Source organism: Pseudonaja textilis, chromosome 1, assembly GCF_049901715.1.
Source record: "Pseudonaja textilis isolate UNSWEBS1 chromosome 1, rPseTex1.2, whole genome shotgun sequence".
Taxonomy (NCBI): Eukaryota; Metazoa; Chordata; class Lepidosauria; order Squamata; family Elapidae; genus Pseudonaja; species Pseudonaja textilis.
Window position 1 is genome coordinate 78813445 of NC_141990.1, and position 24812 is coordinate 78838256.

At 39.2% G+C, this 24812-nt stretch overlaps 1 protein-coding gene across 18 annotated transcripts in view; it reads right to left on the reverse strand.

Annotated features, from left to right (window-relative positions):
- ARID1B (AT-rich interaction domain 1B) overlaps positions 1–24812 on the reverse strand; it is a 410221-nt gene that overhangs the window by 294316 nt on the left and 91093 nt on the right. For 17 of the 18 annotated variants that reach the window (XM_087939114.1, XM_087939103.1, XM_087939088.1 and 14 more), the window contains exon 3: positions 5681–5818. The exons of the other annotated variant lie outside the window; for it this stretch is intronic. In XM_087939114.1, the coding sequence (XP_087795240.1) occupies positions 5681–5818 (138 nt within the window). The remainder of the gene's footprint in view (positions 1–5680; positions 5819–24812) is intronic. 18 annotated transcript variants of the gene reach the window in all.

The window sequence follows — 24812 nt, forward strand, 5'->3', positions numbered from 1 at the left end:
TAGGTACCACTTCAGTGGGAAGGCAACAACGTTCTGTAACACCATGCAGGCCACATGACCACGGAAGTGTCTTCAGAGAGTGCTCAGTCAAAGGAGATGAGCACCACTCCTTCTAGTCAGCAAAGACTAGTGGAGGAAAATATGCAGGGACTCCTTAGATCACATATGTCAAACTTGCCGCATCACATTGCCATGACGTGACGTTTCATGACAGTTTCCCATTTGCAGAGCTCGGGAGAGTGTGGCCTGCATGTGACACATCCAGCTCATGAACTGCCAGTTTAACAATTCTGCCTTAGATATTGGAAGACTGTTATCATGTTACTTCTAGTGCTTCTTTTCATTTAAGTAGACATACCCAATTCCTGTAACCTTTTTCATGTCTTAGCTTCCAGTCCCCTAAATATTTTTGTTGCTCTTCTCTGCACACTACCTAGTCTCAACATTTTTTAATATCATGATGACCAAAACTGGATGCAAGAATGAGAAAAATTATGATGAACTACTGATTCACAAAAAATAGATGCACAAAGTAAGCATAACTCTCTTCTTCATGTTTCTCTTTAAATAGGCAAAAATATACTTTTAATTCCCCATTTCAGCAGCTTTTAGCTCATTTTTCAGCAAATTATTTCAAATTAAAATTTCTGAAATGAACAGAGAGTGCTACGTAGACACGTACATACATATATACAGTATATATACACGGGCGGGGGGGAACAAACTAGATAAGGTATTTCATAAAAATGAATTTTGTGCATGTGTTTCTTTCAAGTAAAGTAGCTTTTAATATCTGATTTTAACTATTTCGTTAAATAATAAAATGTGACAAGATATGTGTCACTTCTGTTGAGAATACCTTTTCCAGATTTCTTATAGATATAAAGAGTTCATAGAAAAGAAAAGATTTTTCTCAATGATTTATGCTTCTCCTTTCTCTGGATGCAAGGGCAGTGACTGCCAGGTTTTGCGGTAGAAGTTGAAGATAATTTTGCTGTTTTCTTTTCTCCTGATGGAATATGTCAGTTGTTTCTAGGTCACATCTGTGAATAACATAATTTAGGATCACCCACTTCCCCAAATAATCTGACCTCTTTCTAAATTCTGCGAAATATTTCAGGCATAAGATGAATCTGACTTCTATTTACAACTGAGTAACAATTCAGGTATGTTCCCTTATTTCCGTGATGGTGAACCTATGGCTCACGTGCCGGAAGTGGCATGCAGAGCCATTTCTGTTGGCACACGAGCCGTCACCCCAGATCAAGTGCACTGCTCATGCATGCGTGCCTCCCGCTAGCCAGCTGATTGTTGGGTATCTGCCGTGCATGCACATGAGGCAAGGCAAGAGAGAGAGAGAGACACACACACGCATGCACAGAGATGAGCAGTGCACATTGGGGGTTACGTGCATATGCGCAGAGGCCCGTGGCACATGGGAGGGCACACATGCATGCAGAGACGTGGGGGGGGTCATGCAAGCATGCACAGATGTGCATGGCACAAGCATGGAGATCGCGTGTGCTATGCGCAGGCGGCGAGGGATCGCATGCGCAGTGCATTATGGGTGCAGGCACACGTGCGCACATACTTTTAGCACGCGAGGACAAAAAGGTTAGCTATCACTGCCTTATCTAATGAAACAAATGTATGCATCCAATTATTTCTGCTCAAGTTAACTTGAAATGTCATTTATCCTCATTACCCACTAGAAATCAAATTGTTTCATAAACCATAAAGGTTCCCACCAACATTTTACAAAAGTTCTTGCTTTTTGAATATGAATATTAATCAGAATTGTCATCATTTTGGTAGCAGTTGTTATATCTTACTTTTCATTGTAAAAAATATTAAACCTATCTCCAATGTAGTTTTAAATACTTGTTTTCTGAGGAGAATATAATTAATTTTGGCAGGATTAGAACAGCTAGGAAAAGACCATTCATTCTGAAAGAATTGTCTCAAAATATGTCTTGTCTCAATTTCCTTTTAGAGGGCAGTGGTCAACCTATGTTATTTAACTGGAAATCAAACAAGCATTTAAATAAACACCTAGATTTTGTTGTAGTGTATATTTTCTATTCTTTTCATTGATTATGATAATGAAGTGCTTTGTACACCATTTAAAATTCAACCAACTTAAAGATTCAGTAAATAAATAGAAATAAAGAAAACTAATTATGTCTTGTTATTAAACACTTTTAGTTAGAGCTATAATTTCCACATAAGGCTTCATTGACAATATTGTTTTCTGACAAATATTCTTTAGAACAAAACTATCTCATTGCAATACTTTATTAAACTAATTAACAGGCTCTATTATTATGAACCAATATCTGAATGTTATGCTATTAATGCTACTGAACTATAAATGGCACTGTCTATGCTCTTGCAGCAAAAATCTTACAAAGAAAATATAATTCTATCACTTCAGAGATTTAACACATATTTTGTGAAGTCAATATTCGCAAGCATAGAATAAAGAGCTATTTTAATTAAACTTCTTTGATTTAAATAATGAGAAATAGAGATAGTTGACTTAAAAAAAATAAGTAAACAGTAATAAGGAATTATTTCTATATAAAACAAAGCATAGACATTTGATTCTTGCAACTTGACAAGTGTTTACCTTTTAAAAATGAAGATATCTTCCTAGTTTTTTAAATCTAAAGGTTTCAAACTATGCTTGTACCATACCTTTGAAACTAGTTTTTAATTTATTCTTTTATTGCTTTTAAAATAATGATAAACAGAAAAAATCCAAACCTAAAAGTAAAAATACATAGATTGTCAAATAACAAAACAAAACAGAAAGTATTTAAAAATGAAATGAAAAATGTAACAAAAGAAAAAAATTATATCATTTTAGGTATAAATAGTTCTAATTCATAAATTTGTTTCCCTAACAATATTGCATATGATCTACTGAAGCAAAGGAGAATATTTAACTGAGAATCCAATAAATATTTCCAAATAGTGAACTCTCCTGGAAGAGCAGCTGCCCTGGGAGCTGCTTGAAGTGAGGAAAAAAGGTACTGAAGATTGCTGGTGAGTGCTCTCTAACAGAAACGCTTTCAGAGACACAGCTAGTGACTGAAAGGAGCGGAGTCAAAAGCTGGGGTCTCTCCCGGGGGCTGACTTTTATATCTTAGTACAGACTCAGCTAAATGACGTCATAGGAAGGAGTCAACCCATCCTGGGCTTTCAATGCAGCATGGAGGAGAAAGCATGGGAAGTACTTCTGACAAAAGGATAAAAAAATGAGGAATTACAGAAAAATTGCTGCTTCATCATCTGCTTCTCTGTGGAAGATTCTGTTACTTCCCAGTTCTCTCCATAAATGCATGTACTGATCCAAATGAGGTAAACAGATCCCTTATGTTTTATCGTGTTACAGATATGCAATATACTAGATAGAAGTATTTATTTTGCATGGGATTTGAACTATTTAACAAGAAAACTGTAGTCACAATGGATTTCATGAGCAGTTCCAAGTCCTAAAAACAAGTACATTACAACAGAGCACCCAATATAAATCACATTTTCTTATAGTTTATAGCTGAAAACTTATAAACAAATAGAAAGAGATGGTACAATCAGTTAGCAGTTTTACAAATGGCTTTAAATTGCATACAATGCCCAATACACTGCACATTGTGACCTAATTTAAGATTTGGGAGCTGACTGAAAATTTTGTTGTTGTTTGAAAAAACACAAAACCTTTTTATGTTCTGGAATATAATAAACTTGTGGACACTCGATCATGAACATTTAATCAATTCTCTACAAATAACTAAACTCAGTATGACCCTCAAACTATTATTTCTTGAAATAATAATCTCGCTATTCTAGATTTGACCTGAAAACATTTGTTAAGTTTTATGTTTTTCATTATGAACTCACAGTTCAGCATGTGCATTCCCTTTAGGTAAGCAAAAATATATTCAAGAACAGGAGTGAACCATATACAGAACTGCCGAAAGAAGGCTGCTAAAAATATTAAGTCATTTTGCATGAAATTTCAGCATAACATACTTCAGTTCAAACTGGTATTTTATTCTTCACTTTTCAGAATAAAGAAAACCTATTTTAAAAAGATATATTTATTGTTTGAAAATTACTTGGAGACATGATCAAGTTTTCATTTTAAACAATAAAAATAAAAGTGTTGTTTTGTACTGTATGCTGGGAGGGGGGGGGGGAGAGGAATTTAATGTTCCAAAGTGTGAATTCCAAAGTCACACTTCCTTCTGGCTCTAATTATACCTCATTATACATTAGGGTCCACTTCTAAATTAGGATCCACTTCTAAAAAGTCATCTGGAGTGCATAGAGGTGTAAAAGTAGGACCAATCTGCAACTCTTAAAGCAATTGTGCATTTTTCTGGGATTGCCTACTGCACTGCGGTCTGGGAAGATAAACTGCTACTTTAAAAAGATGCAACATTCTTAGTTAGATATGCTTCAAAACATCTGATGCACCATACAGCCCTACTATATAGCGCTATAAATTTAATGAACATTAGTATTTTATAACAGACAGCTTCATTTTATTCATTCATTCATTTATTCATTCCATTTGTATGACTGGCTATCTCACCAAGTGATTCTGAGAAATGAACATTTTTTTAAAAAATAAAAAATATAAACATTTAACAATCTAGCAGCTAATAATAAATTCTATATCATAATCCCTAAATTAATTGAGAACCTGAATATTTTCCTTTATGTATTTGGGTATTGCACTATAATTCCATGAAAATATGGATATCTCACATTGCCTTCTCAATTATAATCTTGTACTGTGCCATAATTTTCAGTGCAGTGGGCACTCTCCCTTTCATATATATTGCAAAACTTGTAAAAAGCATGTGTGTAATTCTTACCTTCTGTAAGACAAACAACATGTAATAACACCATTCACTATAATGGAACAGAAAGGTTTGATAATTTCAGGTAAAAGGAATTGTGGACAAATTCTTCCACATCAGAAATATACTGTTAGTCGGAGTAGATAGTTTGACAGTTTACTCAAATGTATTTATGAAAGAGTAATACATATTAAAAGAAATAAAACAAGTAGACAAGAGATACACCCCAGGAGAAGCCATTGTCTATACCTGGTCTTCAGCTGTTCAGTACTCTTAGAAATCAAATATAAATTCATGTTAGATGCACTCTATTTCATTCATTTTTCTGTCATCCTGGTGCTTCAATTATTTCTAGAACCATAATGGAGCTTGGTTTACCAGCAAATTTATTCCACTAAAAAGAGCAAAATATCTCAGTGGAGCCCACATGTATGTTTTGTTTTTTAAAAAAATGTAAAAAAAAAACAACCTTAGAAATCCCTGAACATATTTCAGTTGTTTTAGCTGTTTCAAATGATATAAATTTGATACTATGCATGCATCTAATAGAATACACAGTATTAAATTGATATCATTGGACACCATGTATCAAGAAGGCAGACAGGTATTAGTGATAACTTTTGATAAATATAGGGAAGTCAGAAGAATCACTCTGATCCAAAAACCAGGGCAAATCATGTGATATAAATTAAAATGAAAATAGCTGCATAGTACAATGGGAAAATGAGGTCTTGGTTAAGATCTATTTCATCAATCCTCTTTTTTATATAGAATTCATCATCACTGTTCTAGTCTTGAACTGGTCTTACCTGCTGCGTCTGGTACCTTTGTTGGGCCTGGGAGAGGTACTGGGTCTGAGGAGGCAGGTGCTGAGGTTGTGGTTGCTGGTTGTAATATGGCTGTTGGCAGTAACCAGTTATACCTTGTGGACCATACTGAGATGGCATCTGTTGGGGGGGAAAAGCCAATACAGTTAGGAATTGAGGACAAAAATCTATGTGTTTGACTCCTAAAGATCATAAACACAATACCAAATGCCAGGGTAAGAAGTCTCTCCCAAGGGAAAGAGTTAATTTTAAACTCAAAGGAATAATTCGATTTGCTAAACTCTATTCTGGAAATATACCAAAAAAACATACCAAAAAAAAAATTCTACCACGCTGGTTTTATTGAATAATTTCTTTTCATGTCATCTGAAACATCCACAGAAACCATTATCAATTATGCTTGCTCACTGAACTTATGCTCAAGAACAGCAAAAAGGTTTCTAAACAATATTCATAGCTTGCTAGTCAGTAGTATTTATCAGAGAAGTTATCAGAACGGCTTTATTTACACCTTTCAATTTTTCACCTAAAGTTTCTGCTGCATGAATCAGCCCATGTTTCAAGATATAACAGGAAAAAAATGGAACACAGGTGTATGTACATACTAGTTTTTTTTAAAAAAAAAATTTCAGTAAGTTTTAGAGAACTATTATGTGGGACCCCAATATTATCCTTAGATCAAAGGACATATTTGAGAATCGAGATTTTTGAAAAATCAATTAAATGATATACATTTTCAAGTTCTTCCATCTGCAAGGGGGAAGAATAGCACATATTTATAGATACATGTTTTGACTGGTGTTTTACTAGTTAAGAATGAAAAGAATCTGTATAAAAATCGAAGATGGGAATAATCACCCCAAAAATATACACAGAAGCTATAAACTGTAGAAAGGAAGACTAAACTGAAAGCCACAAGCAACAAAAAATGAAAACTGTGTTAAAAAAGACCAAAGCAGAAACTAAGTAAAGAGAGATTTAGGGATAATATGGCTAATATGAACAAGCTGATGTTGGTGAGACCAGATAATTATATCTAGATGCCCTGAAGGTCATCTCAGGGAACTGTGAACCTTCTACCTTCTTTGAAAAATCATAGAGAACACTTACACTTGTGAAAGTTTTGGAGAAAGTCAGATATTGTTCTTAACTTCAAAAGAGTGTGAAGATGCAGGTTGATGACTGCTTGATGTCAATAACAGACAAAATTTGAAACAGATTATTAAACTGTCAGTTTAACCACACTAAGAAAATACTGCATCACTCTCCAGTCAGGATGGGCTAATAACAAATAATAACAAATTAAGTCAAATTAAACTGATCACTCTTTTTAATAGTGTACTAGTTTAGTCAATCATAGAAATGTGGCAGATAACTTGAGTTCTGAAAATCATGCAAAAAAGTTTGATATTCTAGTAGAAAAGATGTGAAATATGTGATGATCTGTGCTAGAATTAGATGGATACAAAGTTGGTTGTACATCAATGACTACAAGTCAAGTGGGAAGAAAGTATTAAACAGTGTAACTTAGAGGACTGTACTATTCCATATAGCTATAAATTACTTGAAGGCTGTAAATTATCATTATCTACAGATAACACAAAGCTAAAGGCAATAATAATACTTTAGAATACAGTATCAAGATTCAGGATTTTGACAGTGGGTAGGAAGCAGCAGGCAGCTGAATTTTAGAAGGGAGAAAAGTCCTTTTTTAGAAAAGAAAAAGGCAAATAAGACATGGCAAAAAGAAGATGCAACAAGCACAAGGAGCAGCAGTGCAAGTAAAAAAAAAACGTCTTGGTGGATTGAAAATGGAACATGAGAACCAAACAATGTTGAAACTGCAAAAAAGGAAGTGAAATCTGACCGAAATCTAGCACCAAGAAAATATATTCACCTCTATTTTTACACTGGACACAATGCACCAAGAACATTGCATCCAGTTCTGGGCACTACATTTTAGGACTGACATAGACCAACTTCAGAGGTGGTATTCAGCAGGTTCTGACCAGTTCTGGAGAGCCAGTAGCAAAAATGTTGAGTAGTTCAGAAAACTGGCAAATACCACCTCTGACTGGAGATTTTACAGTATCCTTCCCCTTCCATGCCCACCAAGCCACGGCCACAGAACCAGTAGTAAAAATTTGTTGGTAATGAAATTTAAGAAAGTGAAAGGTGGAAGAAACTTGAATCCTACCAACTGACCAACTGGGACTTATTCAAAGTTTACACTTCATAATTTTATAATCAGGTAATACAGTATTATAAGAAAATTCATAATATTTAGTCAATAAAATCGACAAGTTGCCTGTCCTTCAACTGAATAGAAGGAGCTTCGCTGTATTTGCAGGTTTCAAGGGCTGTTTCCCAACCACAAAATTAACATTATTTAACATACTGAGCCCAGATTTCCTCAATAGCACTGAAGCAATCAGAGGCCTTGTTTAAAGCTATAGTACAAATCTATAGTGACAAAGTAGACTAACTGGCCTTTCCGTAAATACTACAGTGAAGTGAGCTTCTGTCTGGGGATATGGAATTTGCTACTGCACTGAATGCATTTAAGGAAAATATTTTCAAGCTCTTAAGATGCCCTCCAGACAAAACATGTTGATGGTGCTAGATCTGCCAATAGTCCAGACCATCATGATGATGGTAATCATGGAGATAAAAGAAATGGAGAAGAGAAAAAAAAATGAAATCCAGCAATCTGTTAATAATTTTTCTCAATGAGGATTTCTTCTGCTGGTATAGCTATGACAGTTGAAAATAAATTGGTGTAAGCGCCAAAGAATGTCTCGGACATGCATGGTAAATTGGAAATGGGACTTTATCCTATGGAAGTTCCGGAATAGAATACTATGAATGATGACCTCATGTATGTGTGGTACAGAAAGCACAAAGGTCAAATAATGATCTAGTAATGACATAAAAGAACTTGGAAGAAGCGTTTCTCCACCTCTTTTACAGTGAAAGTGGTCTAGGGTTTTTTGTAAAATGGAGTCGGTTTTGTGAAAAGTAATATGCAAAATTGTATCAGGGCTAACATAACCAAATTCAAATTTGTTCTCTTTTATTTTCAATATCAAACCGCAAATTACTTCAACAAGTTCATGCATCTTGCCTGAATCATCTCTCCAATTCTCAGGTAGTTTTTGGCAGTGGATATGTGAATATTCATATTCCCTATTCCCTTACCTTGACATTAAAATATTTTTCAAGTGTTGAATCCGAAAATTAACTCTGTGAACAAAACTGCCATCCACTGATAGTATTAAACCCTTAAAACCTACTGCAACTGTTCAATACTTGATTAAATTGTTAGTATATCAAAAAAGAATTTATCTCACTTTTCCATAATTAAATATGGGTGTATTTGTTTATTTGATTTTTAAACTGCTTTTATTTTTGATCAGTTCAAGGCAGTAAAGATACCTAAGCTCCCTCTTCCTCCTACTTTCTCCACAACAAACTGGTTCTATTACTAGGCATACCTCGACATGCTACACGTTTTCACAAGATTTAGAAACTGGATGATTGCATACTAAAGCATTACTTAGCAACTTGCAGAAAAATATAGACAAATAATTTTGAAAAGCAAGATTATTACACATTTATTTTTGTTCCATTGCAGGGAGCTTGGATTGAGATCAGCAGATGCCAGTGTAGCAGATTTTAACCTACTGGCCAGGTTGCTCAAGATCTTGCTCAACCCACTGATTTGTGTCTAGAATGCTGGAACAGGTAGTTCTTGTTTAACAATGGCAATTGGGATTCATAACTCCGCTGCTAAGCAATGCAGTCATCAAGCACGATGTCACATGATTACATCAACTTACAATGGTTGTCTAATTAAGCAAATCCTGCACAATCATGTAATCTATCATGCAATCTGCAACTTTTACACTGCAAAAACATATGGACTACACAACTCGATCAGGGCAAAGCAATAGACGCAATCTACATACACTTCTGTAAAGCCTTTGATTCAGTGGTACACGACAAACTACTCCTAAAACTAAAATATTACGGTATCTCTGGACACCCGCATAACTGGATAGACGCATTCCTGTCAAACAGACAACAAATGGTCAAAATTGGGAGCATCCTATCAAATTATGTACCTGTCAACAGTGGTGTCCCCCAAGGCAGTGTTCTAGGACCAACTCTTTTCATACTCTACATAAATGACCTCTGTGATCATATCAAGAGGAACTGCGTTTTCTTCGCTGATGATGTAAAGCTATTCAACACCACAGACAATGCTGCTACCCTTCAAAAAGACCTCGACTATGTATCAGAATGGTCAAACAAATGGCAACTTCAAATCTCAACAAATAAATGCTCTGTCTTACATATTGGCAAAAAAAATAATCAGAAAATAAAATACAAGCTGAATAGTCAAGATCTTGTTGATGATCCAAGCTCTGTAAAGGACCTTGGAATGCTCATCTCGAATGATCTACGTGCTAGAGCCCACTGTAACTACATAGCCAAAAAGGCATTAAGAGTTGTTAACAGGTGGGCCACGAGAAAATTTTGGTGGGCCCCAGAGAAATCTCACCCCCAGGGCAGCCCCACAAAGCAATTTATCCAGGCTGCGCAGAAACACAAGGCTGCACCGCCCACATGGCCCGTGGGAACCCTCCCCACCGACTCACTCCTTATCCAGCAAACTTGCCTGCTAAATTGCTATTTTTCCTTTTTCTGACCATCATCTGTTCTGCTGTGCTGGGAGATTTAGATGAGCTAGGAAGCAGGAAATTATTGGATTTCTTGCTTTCTAGCTAGTCTTTAGATCTTCAGCTCTGCTTTTAAGCACAGCCGAACCTCCCTTGGGACTGAAGGTTCTATTATTCAGTGCAGACTCACGGCAAGTAAATTTTATGTGACTCAGGTAGCCGATAGCAGATAGATAGATCACTGAATGATTCGGTGAGCAACTCAATCTGCCTGCCTGCTTTGCCTGATTTTGGGTAAAAATTGCTCTTTTTTAAATAAAAAATTCAATATTTATATAAATATTTATAATATTTACATACAAGCCATGCCCAGCCAGTCACATATCCAAACTACACCCACAAATTAGGCCATGCCCACAGAACCGATTAGTGGTCCCTAGTATTTCAAATTATGAGTTTGGTGGTCCCTGGGGTCCAAAAGGTTGGCGACCCCTGAACTATCCTATCACCCATCTCGCCCCACTTATGACTGTATGACTGTAAATGTGTTGCTTGTATCATTACGATCTATATTGACTGTTTCCTAATATGATTTTATTGCTTATTTGTACCCTATGACTAACATTAAGTGTTGTACCTTATGATTCTTGACGAATGTCAAGAATGCAATCTACATAGACTTCTGTAAAGCCTTTGATTCAGTGGTACACGACAAACCACTCCTAAAACTAAAATCTTATGGTATCTCTGGACAACTGTATAACTGGATAGAAACATTCCTGTCAAACAGACAACAAATGGTCAAAATTGGGAGTGTCCTATCAAATTCTGTACCTGTCAATAGTGGTGTCCCCCAAGGCAGTGTTCTAGGACCAACTCTCTTCATACTCTACATAAATGACCTCTGTGATCATATTAAGAGCAACTGTGTTCTTTTCGCTGATGATGTAAAGCTGTTCAATACCACAGACAATACTGCTACCTTTCAAAAAGATTTTGACTATGTATCAGAATGGTCAAACAAATGGCAACTTCAAATCTCAACAAATAAATGCTCTGTCTTACATATTGGCAAAAAAAAATCAGAAAATAAAATACAAGCTGAATAGTCAAGATCTTGTTGATGATCCAAGCTCTGTAAAGGACCTTGGAATGCTCATCTTGAATGATCTACGTGCTAGAGCCCACTGTAACTACATAGCCAAAAAGGCATTAAGAGTTGTTAACCTAATCCTACGTAGCTTCTTCTCTGGTAATATCACACTAATAACTAGAGCATACAAAACATTTTCTAGACCAATACTCGAATACAGCTCATCAGTCTGGAACCCACATTACGTATCTGATATTAGCACAGTTGAAAAAGTCCAGAAATATTTCACAAGAAGAGTTCTCCACTCCTCTACTCGTTGTAGAATACCTTATGCCACCAGACTTGAAATTCTAGACCTAGAAAACCTTGAATTATGCCGTCTTTGGTCTGATCTAAGTATGGTATATAAAATCATACATTGCAATGTCCTACCTGTCAATGAATACTTCAGCTTCAACCATAACAACACAAGAGCACACAATAGATACAAACTCAAGGTTAATTGCACGAAACTTGATTGCAGGGAATACGACTTCAGCAACAGAGTGGTCAATGTCTGGAATACTCTGTAGTTTCTTCCCCAAACCCCAAAAACTTTAACCTTAGACTGTCTACTATTGACCTCACCCCTTTCCTAAGAAGTCTGTAGGGGGCGTGCATAAGCGCACCGACATGCCTACCATCCCTGTCCTATTGCTTCTTTTATTTTTCTTATATGTACCCATTTCATGTATTCATAACTATGTATATACTTATACTTATTATCTTGTAAGCAATTGACAAATCAAATAAATAAATAGATAGATAGATAGATAGATAGATAGATAGATAGATAGATAGATAGATAGATAGATAGATACTATTGTATCGTGCCTATTATTATTACAAATGAAACAATAATCTCTTCCATAAATATTTTTCCCAGTGTCTATTTATTAGTAAAGCTATTTAAGAAGCCTAGCTAAAGCAAACTGACTTTTTTCCGATTAAGCTCCTTTCAATAATGCACTTTAGATTTCTTGTACCTTTATATCAATTCCACCATATCTTTCAGTGCTTCTCCAATTTGTTTTCAACTTCCTTCTTTACCAGGAACATACTAATAGACCATATGCTTCTGGCCAACATAGCTTTGACTAGGGGGAAATTCAGCTTTTCTAACAACTCATTATAATGTGGATGAATAAAATACCAATTTTACTACAGCAACAAGTACTATAATAAGTGTTGCCTGCTTCTCATTAACAGCCATTTAATAGTCTGTGCCATCACTGAGGTGCACACATGGTTCTTCCTTATATAACTAATGCTTCAACAAATTAAATTACCTCCCCATCCCATTAATCTCACTTGTTTTTTCTTCCAAGATTGCATTATTTGGCAGTGCAGAAATGCATGGCTCCTGAAGTATACAGCACTAAAATAAATAAAATCTAAACACTTCCTCACTGAAAATCCTCCCTCCTATACTGCTATGTATCCTCGAACATCAAGTAGGAATGATTATACTGGTAATGGATGAGACTAACATGAGACTAATAGCACACACTCCCATTCAAACAAAAAACTACTTGGATTTCTGTACTATAACCTCTTGTATCAACTTCCCCAAACCCCAAAAACTTTAACCTGAAACTGTCTATTATTGACCTCACCCCTTTCCCAAGAGGTCTGTAGGGGGCGTGCATAAGCGCACCAACATGCCTGCTGTCCCTGTCCTAGTCTTTCTTTTTATTTTTCTTATATGTATCCATTTCATGTATTCATACCTATGTTTATACTTATACCTATTATCTTGTAAGCAATTGACAAATCAAATAAATAAAATGAAATAAATAAACTTTCTTTTGAGAGTTTAATTTCTTCATTCGTCCAGAATCTTTTCAAAAACCAGCTTTTATTAACTTTGGGGGGGATACTTTATTTTTTCATTTCCACAACATGAGAATAAAAGTAGTGATTTGCCTTTTAGTATTTAACTGTGTGACTTCACACGTAAGGGAATTCTTGCCCTGTTCCACAGCACAGTGTGTTAAAGCAAAGCTCTTACTATTACTTCAGTTCTGAAGAATTTGCTGTACTATCCTCCAACCGGGGGATAGTGCGATGCAAGATTAGCAGCTTGTAGGAAACAATTATGAGAGCATAGCGCAGCACTGAGATAACATACAGGAACTCTGCTGAAAGGCCATTGAGGCCAAACGTTTTTTTTTTTTTAAGTTGAAAAACAAAACAAAACTAAGCAGGACAGGTGGGAATAAACAGGAAAGGCAAAATCATAAGATGCACAGGCAAATCTCTATCAAAGACAACTCTCAAAAAGTATTTGTATTTGCTGATTATTTTATCTGCTATGTTTTATGTTTTATGATTTTTGAGTTTAATGTTTTAATTCTTTAATGTTTTTATGCTTTAAGCCACCCAGTTATTGGATATGAGATGGGCAGCAAATAAATTTCATAAATAAATAAGTAAATAAGCAACCTGACAGACAATAATAGCCTAAAGTACCTAGATTACAGAGTAGTTGGGTGAGATTATAACATTCTAATATAATCATTCTCATCATCTGTCTGTTAGAAAAAAAATCTGTTTTATCCAAAATAGCCAATAAACAAGTTTGGATCCTTGCAAAAGGAATAGTTCAAAAAGAACGCAATAGTCCCTATGTGGAAAGACCATCCTAAGGCAGTGGCCTATTTTTAATAGGGAACTTGGTCCTTAGACATGTTCCATATGATGCAACCATTAGGGATAGTAAAATTCACCAGCATCTTGAATGTCAGTCATCATATTTCATTGTAATATTTTTAAAATTATATTTTATTAACCATTTTTGAGAAATGGAGAAAAAAAGAAATGGGCATTGGTAGAAGTTACCGTGAATGCCCTTTCTATCTATGCTGCAAGAGAGCCCAGGATGGGTTGACTCCTTCCTATGACATCATTTAGCTGAGTCTGTACTAAGATAGGAAAGCCAGGCCCCGGGAGAGACCCCAGCTTTGGCAAAGGTACTTGATAGACTGAAAGGTGTCTCTGAAAGCACAAATGAATACAGAAATATGTCTTACTCTCTCCGGATGAATCAAGGGAGGGGCTGGGCTCTCTTGCAGCATAGAGAGAAAGGCTGTTTACAGTAACTTCTACCAACGCCCATTCTCCTCCATGCTGCATTGAGAGCCCAGGATGGGACATACCAAAGCTTGCATGTCCACGGGCGGGTCCTCGTCTGGCTCATCACACCGACTGTGGAACAACTTGTTGAAGTGCCCGTCTGCCGAAGGCTGCAGTCGCTGAGGCAAACGCATCCAGAAAGTAGCATCTGATGAAAGGAGATGGGGATGTCCACGTGGCCGCACGACAAATCTCCTTCAAGGGTGCTTGGGTCGCCCAGGCAGCAGAAGTGGCCACGCTTCTGGTAGAGTGCGCCATCAGACCTCGGGGAACCGGAAGGGCCACAGCTTTGTAGGCCTGCTCAATGCAAGACCTGACCCACCTGCTAATAGTAGGAGAAGAGGTCTTGTGCCCCAAGTGAGAAGGGAAAAAGGAAACAAACATGGCTTCCAACTTCCTGAAGGAGGAACTGCATTTAATGTATATTCTAAGAGCCCTTCTTACATCTAGCTTGTGCCACTGCTGCTCTAAGTCATGGTGCGAGAGTGGACAGAAGTCAGACAACACAATGTCCTGGGAACTGTGAAACCAAGTGTTAACATTCAGAATAAATGAGGGGTCCAGACAGACAACAACCCTATCATCATGAAAGGAACAAAGGTCCTGTCTGATGGAAAGAGCAGCAAGCTTGGAAACCCTCCTGGCAGAAGTGATGGCAACAAGGAACACTACCTTCAGAGTCAGGAAATAGAGGGACACTGTTCTAAGGGGTTCAAAGGGGGGCTTCGTAAGGGCATTAAGGACCATGTGAAGGTCCCAGGAAGGATATCTGTGAACCACTGGTAGGTGCAGGTTGGATGTCCCTTTCAAAAACCTCCTGACTGAAGGGTGATGGGATAAGGAAAGAAGCAAAGCCCATGAAAGGACCGGGGAGAAGGCCGCAACCTGTCTGCATAAGGTGTTGGGGGCCAAACCTTTTTCCAGCCCATGCTGAAGGAAGCTAAGAACTTCTGCCAACTGGGCAGAAGCAGGAGAAAGACCCTCCCTGAGGCACCATCAGGAAAAAGCCTTCCAGGTGGCATCATAGATACACCTTGTAGAAGGTTTGCGAGATGCCAGGATAGTAAGGATGACCCTTTCTAGAAGATCAGCCTCCTCTAGACGCTGCCGCTCAAGTGCCACATGGTCAGCTTGAACCACTAGGGCTCTGGGTGGAGCAGGACCCCCTGGTGAAAGGAGATAAGATGGGCTGGGATCCTCCAAGGAGAAGCCACAGATTGGTTGACCAGGTCCACAAACCATGGGCTCTTTGGCCAATAGGGTGCCAGGAAAAGGAACTCCGCTCGTTCCTCCAACATCTTCCGAAGAACTGCCGGAATGATAGGAAGCTGGGGAATGGCGCAGAAGAGACCCTTGGGCTATCTGCACCAAAGAGCATTGGTCCCCTCTGCTCCCTGGCAAGGAAACCTGGTGAAGAATCTGGTGACATGGGCGTTTTGAGGAGTGGAGAAGAGATCCTCCTCCAGTGTTCCGAATCTGAGGGAAAGGTCTCTGAATAGAGATGGAGGAATGGACCATTCTGCCTGATCGACTAGGCTCCTGCTGAGCCAGTCTGCCTGGGAGTTGTCAACCCCAGAGATGTGGTCTGCCGAGATCGACAACAGTGTTTCTCTGCCCATAACCCCAACTGTAGAGCCTCTCACATGAGGGCTTTGGACCTCGTCCCCACTTGCCAGTTGATATGAGCCTTTGTGGTCATGTTGTCTGTAAGGACTAGAACATGAGACCCGGTCACTGATTTCCTGAAATGCTTGAGAGTCAGAAAAATGGCTCTGAGCTCTAGCCAATTTATGGGAAGAGTCTGCTCTGATCTGGACCAAATGCCCTGAGCTATCTGTTCCTGCATATGGGAACCCCAACCCAGGAGGCTGGGATCAGTGGTTATCACTAGCCTGTCTGGGTCCCTGAACAGGAGTCCCCTCCAGATTGATGAGGATTGAACTCCAGCAATTGAGAGATCTCCGGATTTGTGGTGGGTCGGGACCTTGATGGATGAGTGCTTGGTTTCTGCTCGTTGATAGGGAAGCAGGAAGCATTGGAGGGGTCGGGAGTGGAGCCGAGCCCACGGGACGATGCCAATACAGGAGACCATCTTCCCCAGAAGTTTGGACAGCAGCGACAGGGGGACAATTTGATGTTGCTGGATCTGGCTGATGATCTTTGCAAGGCTCTTTCCACGAGCTGGGGATAGGAAAACCTGGCACGACATGGTATCGATGACTGTTCCCAAGTATTGCAATTTGGTTGTGGGAGAGAGCTGGCTCTTTTTGGTGTTGATGGAAAATCCGTAGCTCTGGAGGTATGACAGGGTAATTTGCAGATCCTGATGGGCCGCATGGATGGAAGAGGATAGAATCAAAATGTCCAAGTAGCATTGGATCCTCACTGGAACAGAACGCAGAGATGCCATCAGTGCTGCCAGAACCTTTGTGAAGACCCTTGGAGCCGATGAGAGGCTGAAGGGAAGTGCTCGATACTGGTAATGGGTATTCTGATAACAGAAAGGGAGAAACTGGAGATGATGAGGCCAAATTGGGATGTGGAGGTAAGCCTCCGTGAACTCAATGGAAGAGAGGTCACCCTCCCGAACGCTCTCTAAAATAGAATGCAGAGTCTGCATTTTAAATCACCTGTATTTTACAAATTGGTTGAGAAATTTTAGATCAAGGATGGATCGCCACCTCCCTGAGGCTTTGGGAATGATGAAAAGGCGAGATTAAAGCCCATGTCCCCGTTGAGAGGGGGGAACAGGTTGAATAGCCTGATTTCAAGAAGGTGCTGAATGGTCTGATTCATGAGGGCTTGCCTTGAAATGTCCCGAGAGACAGGACAGATCAAAATTTTTTCTGGGGGTGGCGTTAGGAAGTCCAATTGTAACCCTGACCTAATAGTGCTGAGCACCCAGGCATCTGTCGTTCACTCCTCCCATTTGGAGGCAAAGAAGGCTAGGTGACCTCCGATGGATGGAGAGAACGAGGCTTTAGTTAGAGCGATGGAAGGAACGACTCTCTCTCCCCCGAAAGGGCTGTTTACCAATAGAACGTTGTTGCCTGCCAGATGCTTCCGCACGTTGGTCTTGGCGTTGGGAGAACAGCCTCTGAGAGCAGGAGAAGTAAGATGAAGTCTCCGCTCAAAAGGCAGGAGAGCGATAAGGAGCAGGGCGATAGTCGTCTTTCTTTCCAGAGGAAAAGAGAATTTTACGTTTATCTATGGTTTCGATAAGGTCCCAGAGCATCGTCAAAAAGCTTATCGCCTGCGAATGGAACTGAAGCCAGCTTCCATTTTCAGCGTGACTTCGCCTGCCGATTTTGGAGCCATAAAAGTCTTTTTGCTTCTACTGAAGATGCCATGGCCTTGGATGCAAATTTGGTGGAACTGAGAGAGGCATCTGCAGTGAATTCTGCCGCTGTGATAATCTTATTAAGGTCTTGGTGAGGCCAAAGGTCAGAAGCAGGCAATCTATTCTGGAGTTGATGCAGCCACTGTATGGATGCCCTCGTGAAAAAGGATGCTACTGTTGAAGCCTGAACAGCCCATGCAGTGGCCTGGTGATTGCGCTTGAGGGTCTCTTAGGAACGTTTATCATCCGGTTTCAGGATATCTTCAGGCTCCGTGGGAGTGTCAGAATTTGAGAACAAGGCCAGAACCGGAATGTCAACAGAAGGCACTGCCAGGGCATTGTCCAGAGCTGCGCTGACAGTGCAGAAACGCTTATCCAGAGAAGATGGGTCAGGACCCTGCCGAAGGGGAAAGCGCACTGTTCCTTGACCATGTCCAGGAACAAAATGGGAGAAGGTAAAACCTCTGCATGCACTACAGGCTTGGAGAAGAGCGAGTCCCCTTGGCTAGAGGGATTTCCTTGTGGCTCAGGAGTCACTTCCCCTGGCGACAGCTTGGCAGTGACCAAGGCCTTGCTGAGTAATGGCCTGAAGAGAGTAGGTTTGAAGACCAATGCAGAGGATGTCTGCTCTGGGTGAGAATCCTCTTCCTCTGAAAGATTTTGGTCAAAAATCTCACCCTCTTCACACTCTGAATGAGAGGAGTAACTGTGTTCAGATGGTGAAGGCCTTCCTTCCTCATCAACCTCCTCCCATTCTGGTAGAGAAGAATGGACCCTGAGGTCCTGGGGCCTGTGTAAATCAGGGTGATGAGGCAAGGAACTTATAGATTGAGAAGGGAGTAGGGCTTGAACCCTTTCCAGAGGTCGAAGAATTTGCTTGAAGCCTTCAGCCAATCCCTGCCTAATGGCCAATGAGACAACATCTTGGATATCCCCTGGTCTATGCTCAAAGGTAGAGGCAGAAGGCTGAAGACCCACTACTGTGGGGGTGAAGGTGGCTTCAGCCTACATTGAGGAGAGGTTCGAGACTTGGAGAGAGAGGGAGGAGCATGGGGCCCAGAAGCCTGTTGGAAATAAGGCCCAGATCTGCTTAGATCCTGAGGATCTGATTGTACAGCAAGAGCCTCAGGACACCAGGATGGAGGATGGAAAGTCTCACAGATAATTTCTCTTCCCCTGGGAGGGCTTGGTTGGGGCCCATGAGTATCACCTGAAATATGCTGTTGCACTCCCTTCTGTTGAATAGTTCTGTTGAACTGCCTCTTTAGAGCTGCATGTCTCTGCTTTTCTGCCCTCAACTCAGCCTGAGTTGCCTTCTTAGGGGCTAGAGCCTTAGCTCTGATTTTAGCAGCCACCTCCCTCTGGACTGATTGGGTGCGTTGCCTATGTCTTTTTCTCTTATTGGGCTTAAGAGACTGTTCCACTGGGGGGGAAAGCTCTGCCTGAGCTTTATCTTGCTCCATTTGTAGAATAAAGGCTCTTGTGTTGGAAAGAAGAGGTTTAGAAATTTTTATATTAAGCCCCTTAGAGTATAAATGGCCCCCAGACTTACAAAATGGCCGCTAAACTCATGGTGGAAGACTTGAATCCAAGATGGCCACTGACTACAGGAAACAGGTTCCAAGATCGATGAATCGCTCCTTAGGCTATACAGAGCCCTGAGCGAAGTCAGCAAGGGAAAAACGCAGCAACCAGCCACATGATCAGCTGGCTTATGCTCTTATCGGTTTGCCGATCGTTTTTATGATCGCTCAAAACCGCAGGCATGGGGGAGGTCTAGAGATGTTGCCTGCACAGAGCTCTGGTAACACTGCTCCCAACGTTGCAGGAGAGAGAGCCCTGCTCTCCTGGAAAAGCATCTGCCCAGATCCCTGGGAGCTGCTTGAAGTGAGGAAAAAGTACTGAAGATCGCTGGTGAGTGCTATCTAACAGAACGCTTTCAGAGACACAGCTACTGACTGAAAGGAGCGGAGTCAAAAGCTGGGGTCTCTCCCAGGGGCTGGCTTTTATATCTTAGTACAGACTCAACTATGACGTCATAGGAAGGAGTCAACCCATCCTGGGCTCTCAATGCAGCATGGAGGAGAAAGAAAAAAGACAAGGCAAAAAGAGAAAATACACAATGAATACCTAGCATAAAGTTTTTTAAAAATCAGTATTTTTATCCTTTTAAAATATCCTCATTTTTAAAACCTTAAATCTCTCCTTTAAAACTTAACATATAACACATAAATATCTATCACAAAGTGACACTGTATGTTATAAGAAACCAGTGGTGGGATTCGAAAACTTTTGCTTCCAGTTCTGTGGGCATGGCTTGGTGGGTGTAGCAGGGGAAGGATACTGTAAAATCTCCAGACAGAGGTGGTATTTCCCCGTTTTCCGAACTACGCAAAATTTCCGCTACTGGTTCTCCAGAACTGGTCAGAACCTGCTGAATACCACCTCTGCAAGAAACCCACATTTATCTGTGGCAGGAGACCATACATAGAATTATATTCCAAAAATGTTTTCACAATTGAGTTAAATTCTGTGTCAAAACTCACACTTAGAACTATAAAATTACTTTGGACATCAAGGCATACTCCTACAACTTAATTTTCCAATGTTCTACTGGACCATTCCTTGCAACATTAATCTCTTATTTCATAATCTAAACCATCCCATTATTGAATGTTACAATCGCCTTTTGTACATCTAGGCAGCAGATAAAGAAATGACAATCTCTACAGAAAGTGTTGCTATTTACAAGCAAGTCTGGTAAAGAGGTTTTTATTTTTATTTTACTGCACAGGAACTGAAGGAATATGAGAAATATCCTTTAGGTATGTTTCTATGTTTCAAATACAGCAATGCACTTACAGTGTTCTCAGCTTCAACATCCATGATAGTTGGAAATCATGACCCTTACTGATCACTTTTCCTCAACCTTGGAAAACCAAAACCTGGAGTGATTACATCAGTACAGATTCTTATGTCAACCTCTGTTAGCCCTGGGCCTGTTAAAAGGTAGATTTTTAATTTGTAGCAGTATTAAACATAGCTCTCCAGGGAGATCTAGGTATTGACCGGATAGAAACAGAAAATTCTTCATACCAGCACATTACCTATTTAGCATTATCTGTCCAACACACTGCAGGTCGACTTGAAGGCTTCCACACTGGAGGGAAGGTATAACAATACACTTTCACACAGCAAACCCTTGTGATATGGAAGAACCTGAGATTCTAGCCCTTTGATCTTTCTGTAACAACTTGCATCATACTCTCATAACTATGTATTTGCATAAGTTCAACCTGTTAAAATGATGATTTCAATTGCTTTATGTTATCATATAATATCCTTAATCAGATTATTTCCAAAAGAGTTGCAAAATATGTTAAAATGAACTGCAGTTATGTGACCAGGGGAAGAGCAAAAGGACATTTTACAATACCTGGAAGAGCTGTAAAAAGCACTCATCCATAGCCATCATGATGACTAACAGCAAACAGCCGTTAATTGACCAGTTTCTAAGTTGAGGACTACCTGTCGAGGACTACCTTTTGTTGTTTCAGGTCTGTGACTAGTGACTGGCCACAATAGCTGCAATGTTGGGGGGGAAAGGTGCAAACCTCCTGTTGCATATAATAAAGTTGATGGAGGCATTTCAAAATGGAACACAGAGAAGATGGTTTTGAGTGAGGGTCCATAGCCTTTTGCAGCATAGGACAAAATATTTCAAATAAGCAATACTCAAACAAAGTAACATTCAAATAAAAATGTATTTATTAGTCTTAAGGACTAATGCATACAAAAACCAAAATTAAGAAGACAGCAATAGATAATCAATGTCACTTCTGCAAAGAAACTAAAGAAACAGTGGACTATCTAATTGCAAGAAGATCTCACAGACGGACTACAAACAACAGCATGACAAAATAGCAACAATGATACATTGAAATATTTCCAAGAAATACCATTTGCTTGTAAACAAAAGCTAGTGGGACCATAAAGTAGACAAAGGGATAAAAAATGGAGAAGTTAAAGTGCTCTGGGATTTTAGGAGTTCAAACAGACAAGAAACTGCCAGATTTAACAACTGTCAATAAAAAAGATTTTACAAAAAGTTTGAGTAGTGGATGTAGAAATACTTGAAAAGAGCAGAACAGAAGGGAAAGTACTGAAGAAAATAGCAAAATACTAAGCCCTGTAAATCAGTGGCCCCCAACCTTTTTTGTGCCACGGCCCGGTACCGGCATCACAAAATGATCCGCGGCCTGGTACTGGCATCAGCATGCATGACAAGGCAAGGTGAGCCGAGCGACCGGCCAGCCAGCTATCCCCTGCTTCTCCCCACCATCTTCAACTCCTCCTTTGTACCTTTGTCGATGGGCTTCGCTTCGGGACAGCTTTGGGACGGTTGCTCGGCTTGCCTTGCCTTGGGTGCTAAAAGAATCCTCGCGCCTTAGTTTCATTCGAAGCCCCCCCCTCCCATAAAACTAAGACGCGGGGATTCCTTCAGGATCCAAACGCTGCTTTCCAACCGGAAAAGCTCACCCGGAAGCACAGCAAACCGGCGGCCCGGTAGGAAATGTTCCACGGCCCGGTACCGGTCCGTGGCTCGGCGGTTGGGGACCCCTGCTGTAAATAGAAGTAGAATGATAGTGGTAAAAGAAAGCAAAGATAGTACCAATAGTGATAAGTGTCTTAGGTGCAGTCCTAAAACTTCTGAGCACCACTTGAATTGGCATTAACAAAATCACCTCAGTCAATTGCCAAAGGCAGTTTTATTTGGAACAGCTTATATCCTGTGATGATTTAACATCATCAAACAACACCTATCTATCACAGGTCCAAATCCAGTCTAAACATCTGACTATGTGATCAATCATAATAATGAATAGTCCATGAACCCATCAACAATGGCTATTTTGGGGGACTCTGATCTAGGGTATCATTTCCCCCCTATTTGAAGGATTGAGAGACACCAACAGAATGGCACCTTCAGGATTTGGGAAACAATTAACAATCTGAAACAGACTGTGCCAGCAGTCATCAGGAGAAAATACAGCTGAATCAAAAATACCAATTCAGAACAACCATCCTGTTCAAGAATGCACCAAGAGCTCCAGAAGGTAGTACAGAAGTGCTCTGCTCAGCTCCTTGAGAAATAAAAGTGCAAATGGTTTTAGCTAGGCCACTTGCTCTATAAATGACCAAGTAGCAGGGCAGATTCCTTCACTGGAAGCAATCACTGTAACCTTAGCTCTATCCTTTCATATTTATAATTCCAGCATGGGTCCTGGATCTTAGCTATTTGGTCCAGGATCGGCTGCTCCAGGTGTGATAGGAATATTCACATATAAATTTCTACTCTTCCACTAATTCCCAACAAGAGTTCACAATACAGTCTACATTATTAGACTGGGGTCAGAGGTCAAATGGGGGTCAGAACTCGAGAAACCAAAGGAAGGGCAGGGGTGATAAACACTTGCACAATGAACATCCATGACATGGCATATAAGTTTAAATATTGATCAATCTAAAATGATGCTTATTGGGGCAAATATCCCCATTTCAGATACAGATTAATAAGCTCTGAACTGTCAAATGGAGATTTTTTTATTATGATGGATAATTTAGAGAAAATGGCAACTCAAACTCAAATCCAAACTCAAACTCTATATATAGATGAAAAGGCAAATTTCATCTTAGATATAAAAATAAACAATTCCCCATGCACATTAATTTCTTTGAAATACATAATAGTTAACCTTCCATATATTTAACTTTTAACTTTCCCCAGGCCAAACTACCAGCTAATGGTTTTGTATATGACAGATTGCTATAATGCCTTCTCTTGAAATAATGCCTAAAAACAAATAACCCTGGAGGAATTATATACAGAGCAAAACTTCATCATTTCAGTTCACTATTAGTTAACCTTTGCAATATGTAATTATTTATTTTCATACTCGTTATAGAAAGTGAATATTAAATATATGTGTGTATACATACATATCCACACACACACACACACACACACACATATACACCCAATACTGCTAAAATTCAATATTGCAGATGATTTAGCCATAAAGTCCATACAATATACTCCAGTGTAATGGTTCAATGTAACTGTAGTATGAAAAAGTATTTTATTTCTCATGTCAACATATTTTCAATGCACTGAGTTTATAAACAAGTTTGCTAGTTTTCATGGTGCGAGTCAAATAAATAAATTTACTACAAGAAAAGAGTCAATCATTTTTACAAAAATGTAATTTCTTTCTCCATGAAAACACAACTACATTGTCACGAACTGATAAAAACTGCCTGTGACAAATACTGAATGTCATTACAAACTATTTCTTTTTCTGACTGAATGAACAATAATATTTGTTCTGCCATGCATTCACAAATAAGGATATCTGACCATACTGCCATTTCATGAATGAAACTTATTCTTTTTTTTTAAAAAGGAGATAATATACCTCAAGGCTTTGCTGATATAGTACCTGTGGTTTCAGGTTGCTCCAAGATAATATCTGTGAGACCCAAAATTGCTAAATCTTCATGACAAATCTCTTATGAAATCAAGCACTGAAACCTTCAGACAGGGGCATTTTCCACTATTCTGGAAAACAAAGAGGTGGCAACTGACATCTGAAACTGACATCTTGATATAATTGGTTTAAAATTAACTAGCTTGCTTTACATTTTTGTTTTGATTTTCTAAGAAGTTAAATTTCACTGAGCTTAATAGATCTTACTTCTCAAATAAACAAGTACAGTATTTTTAAAAAGCATTTAAAGCTTGATGCTCAAAATGTAAAAAAAAAA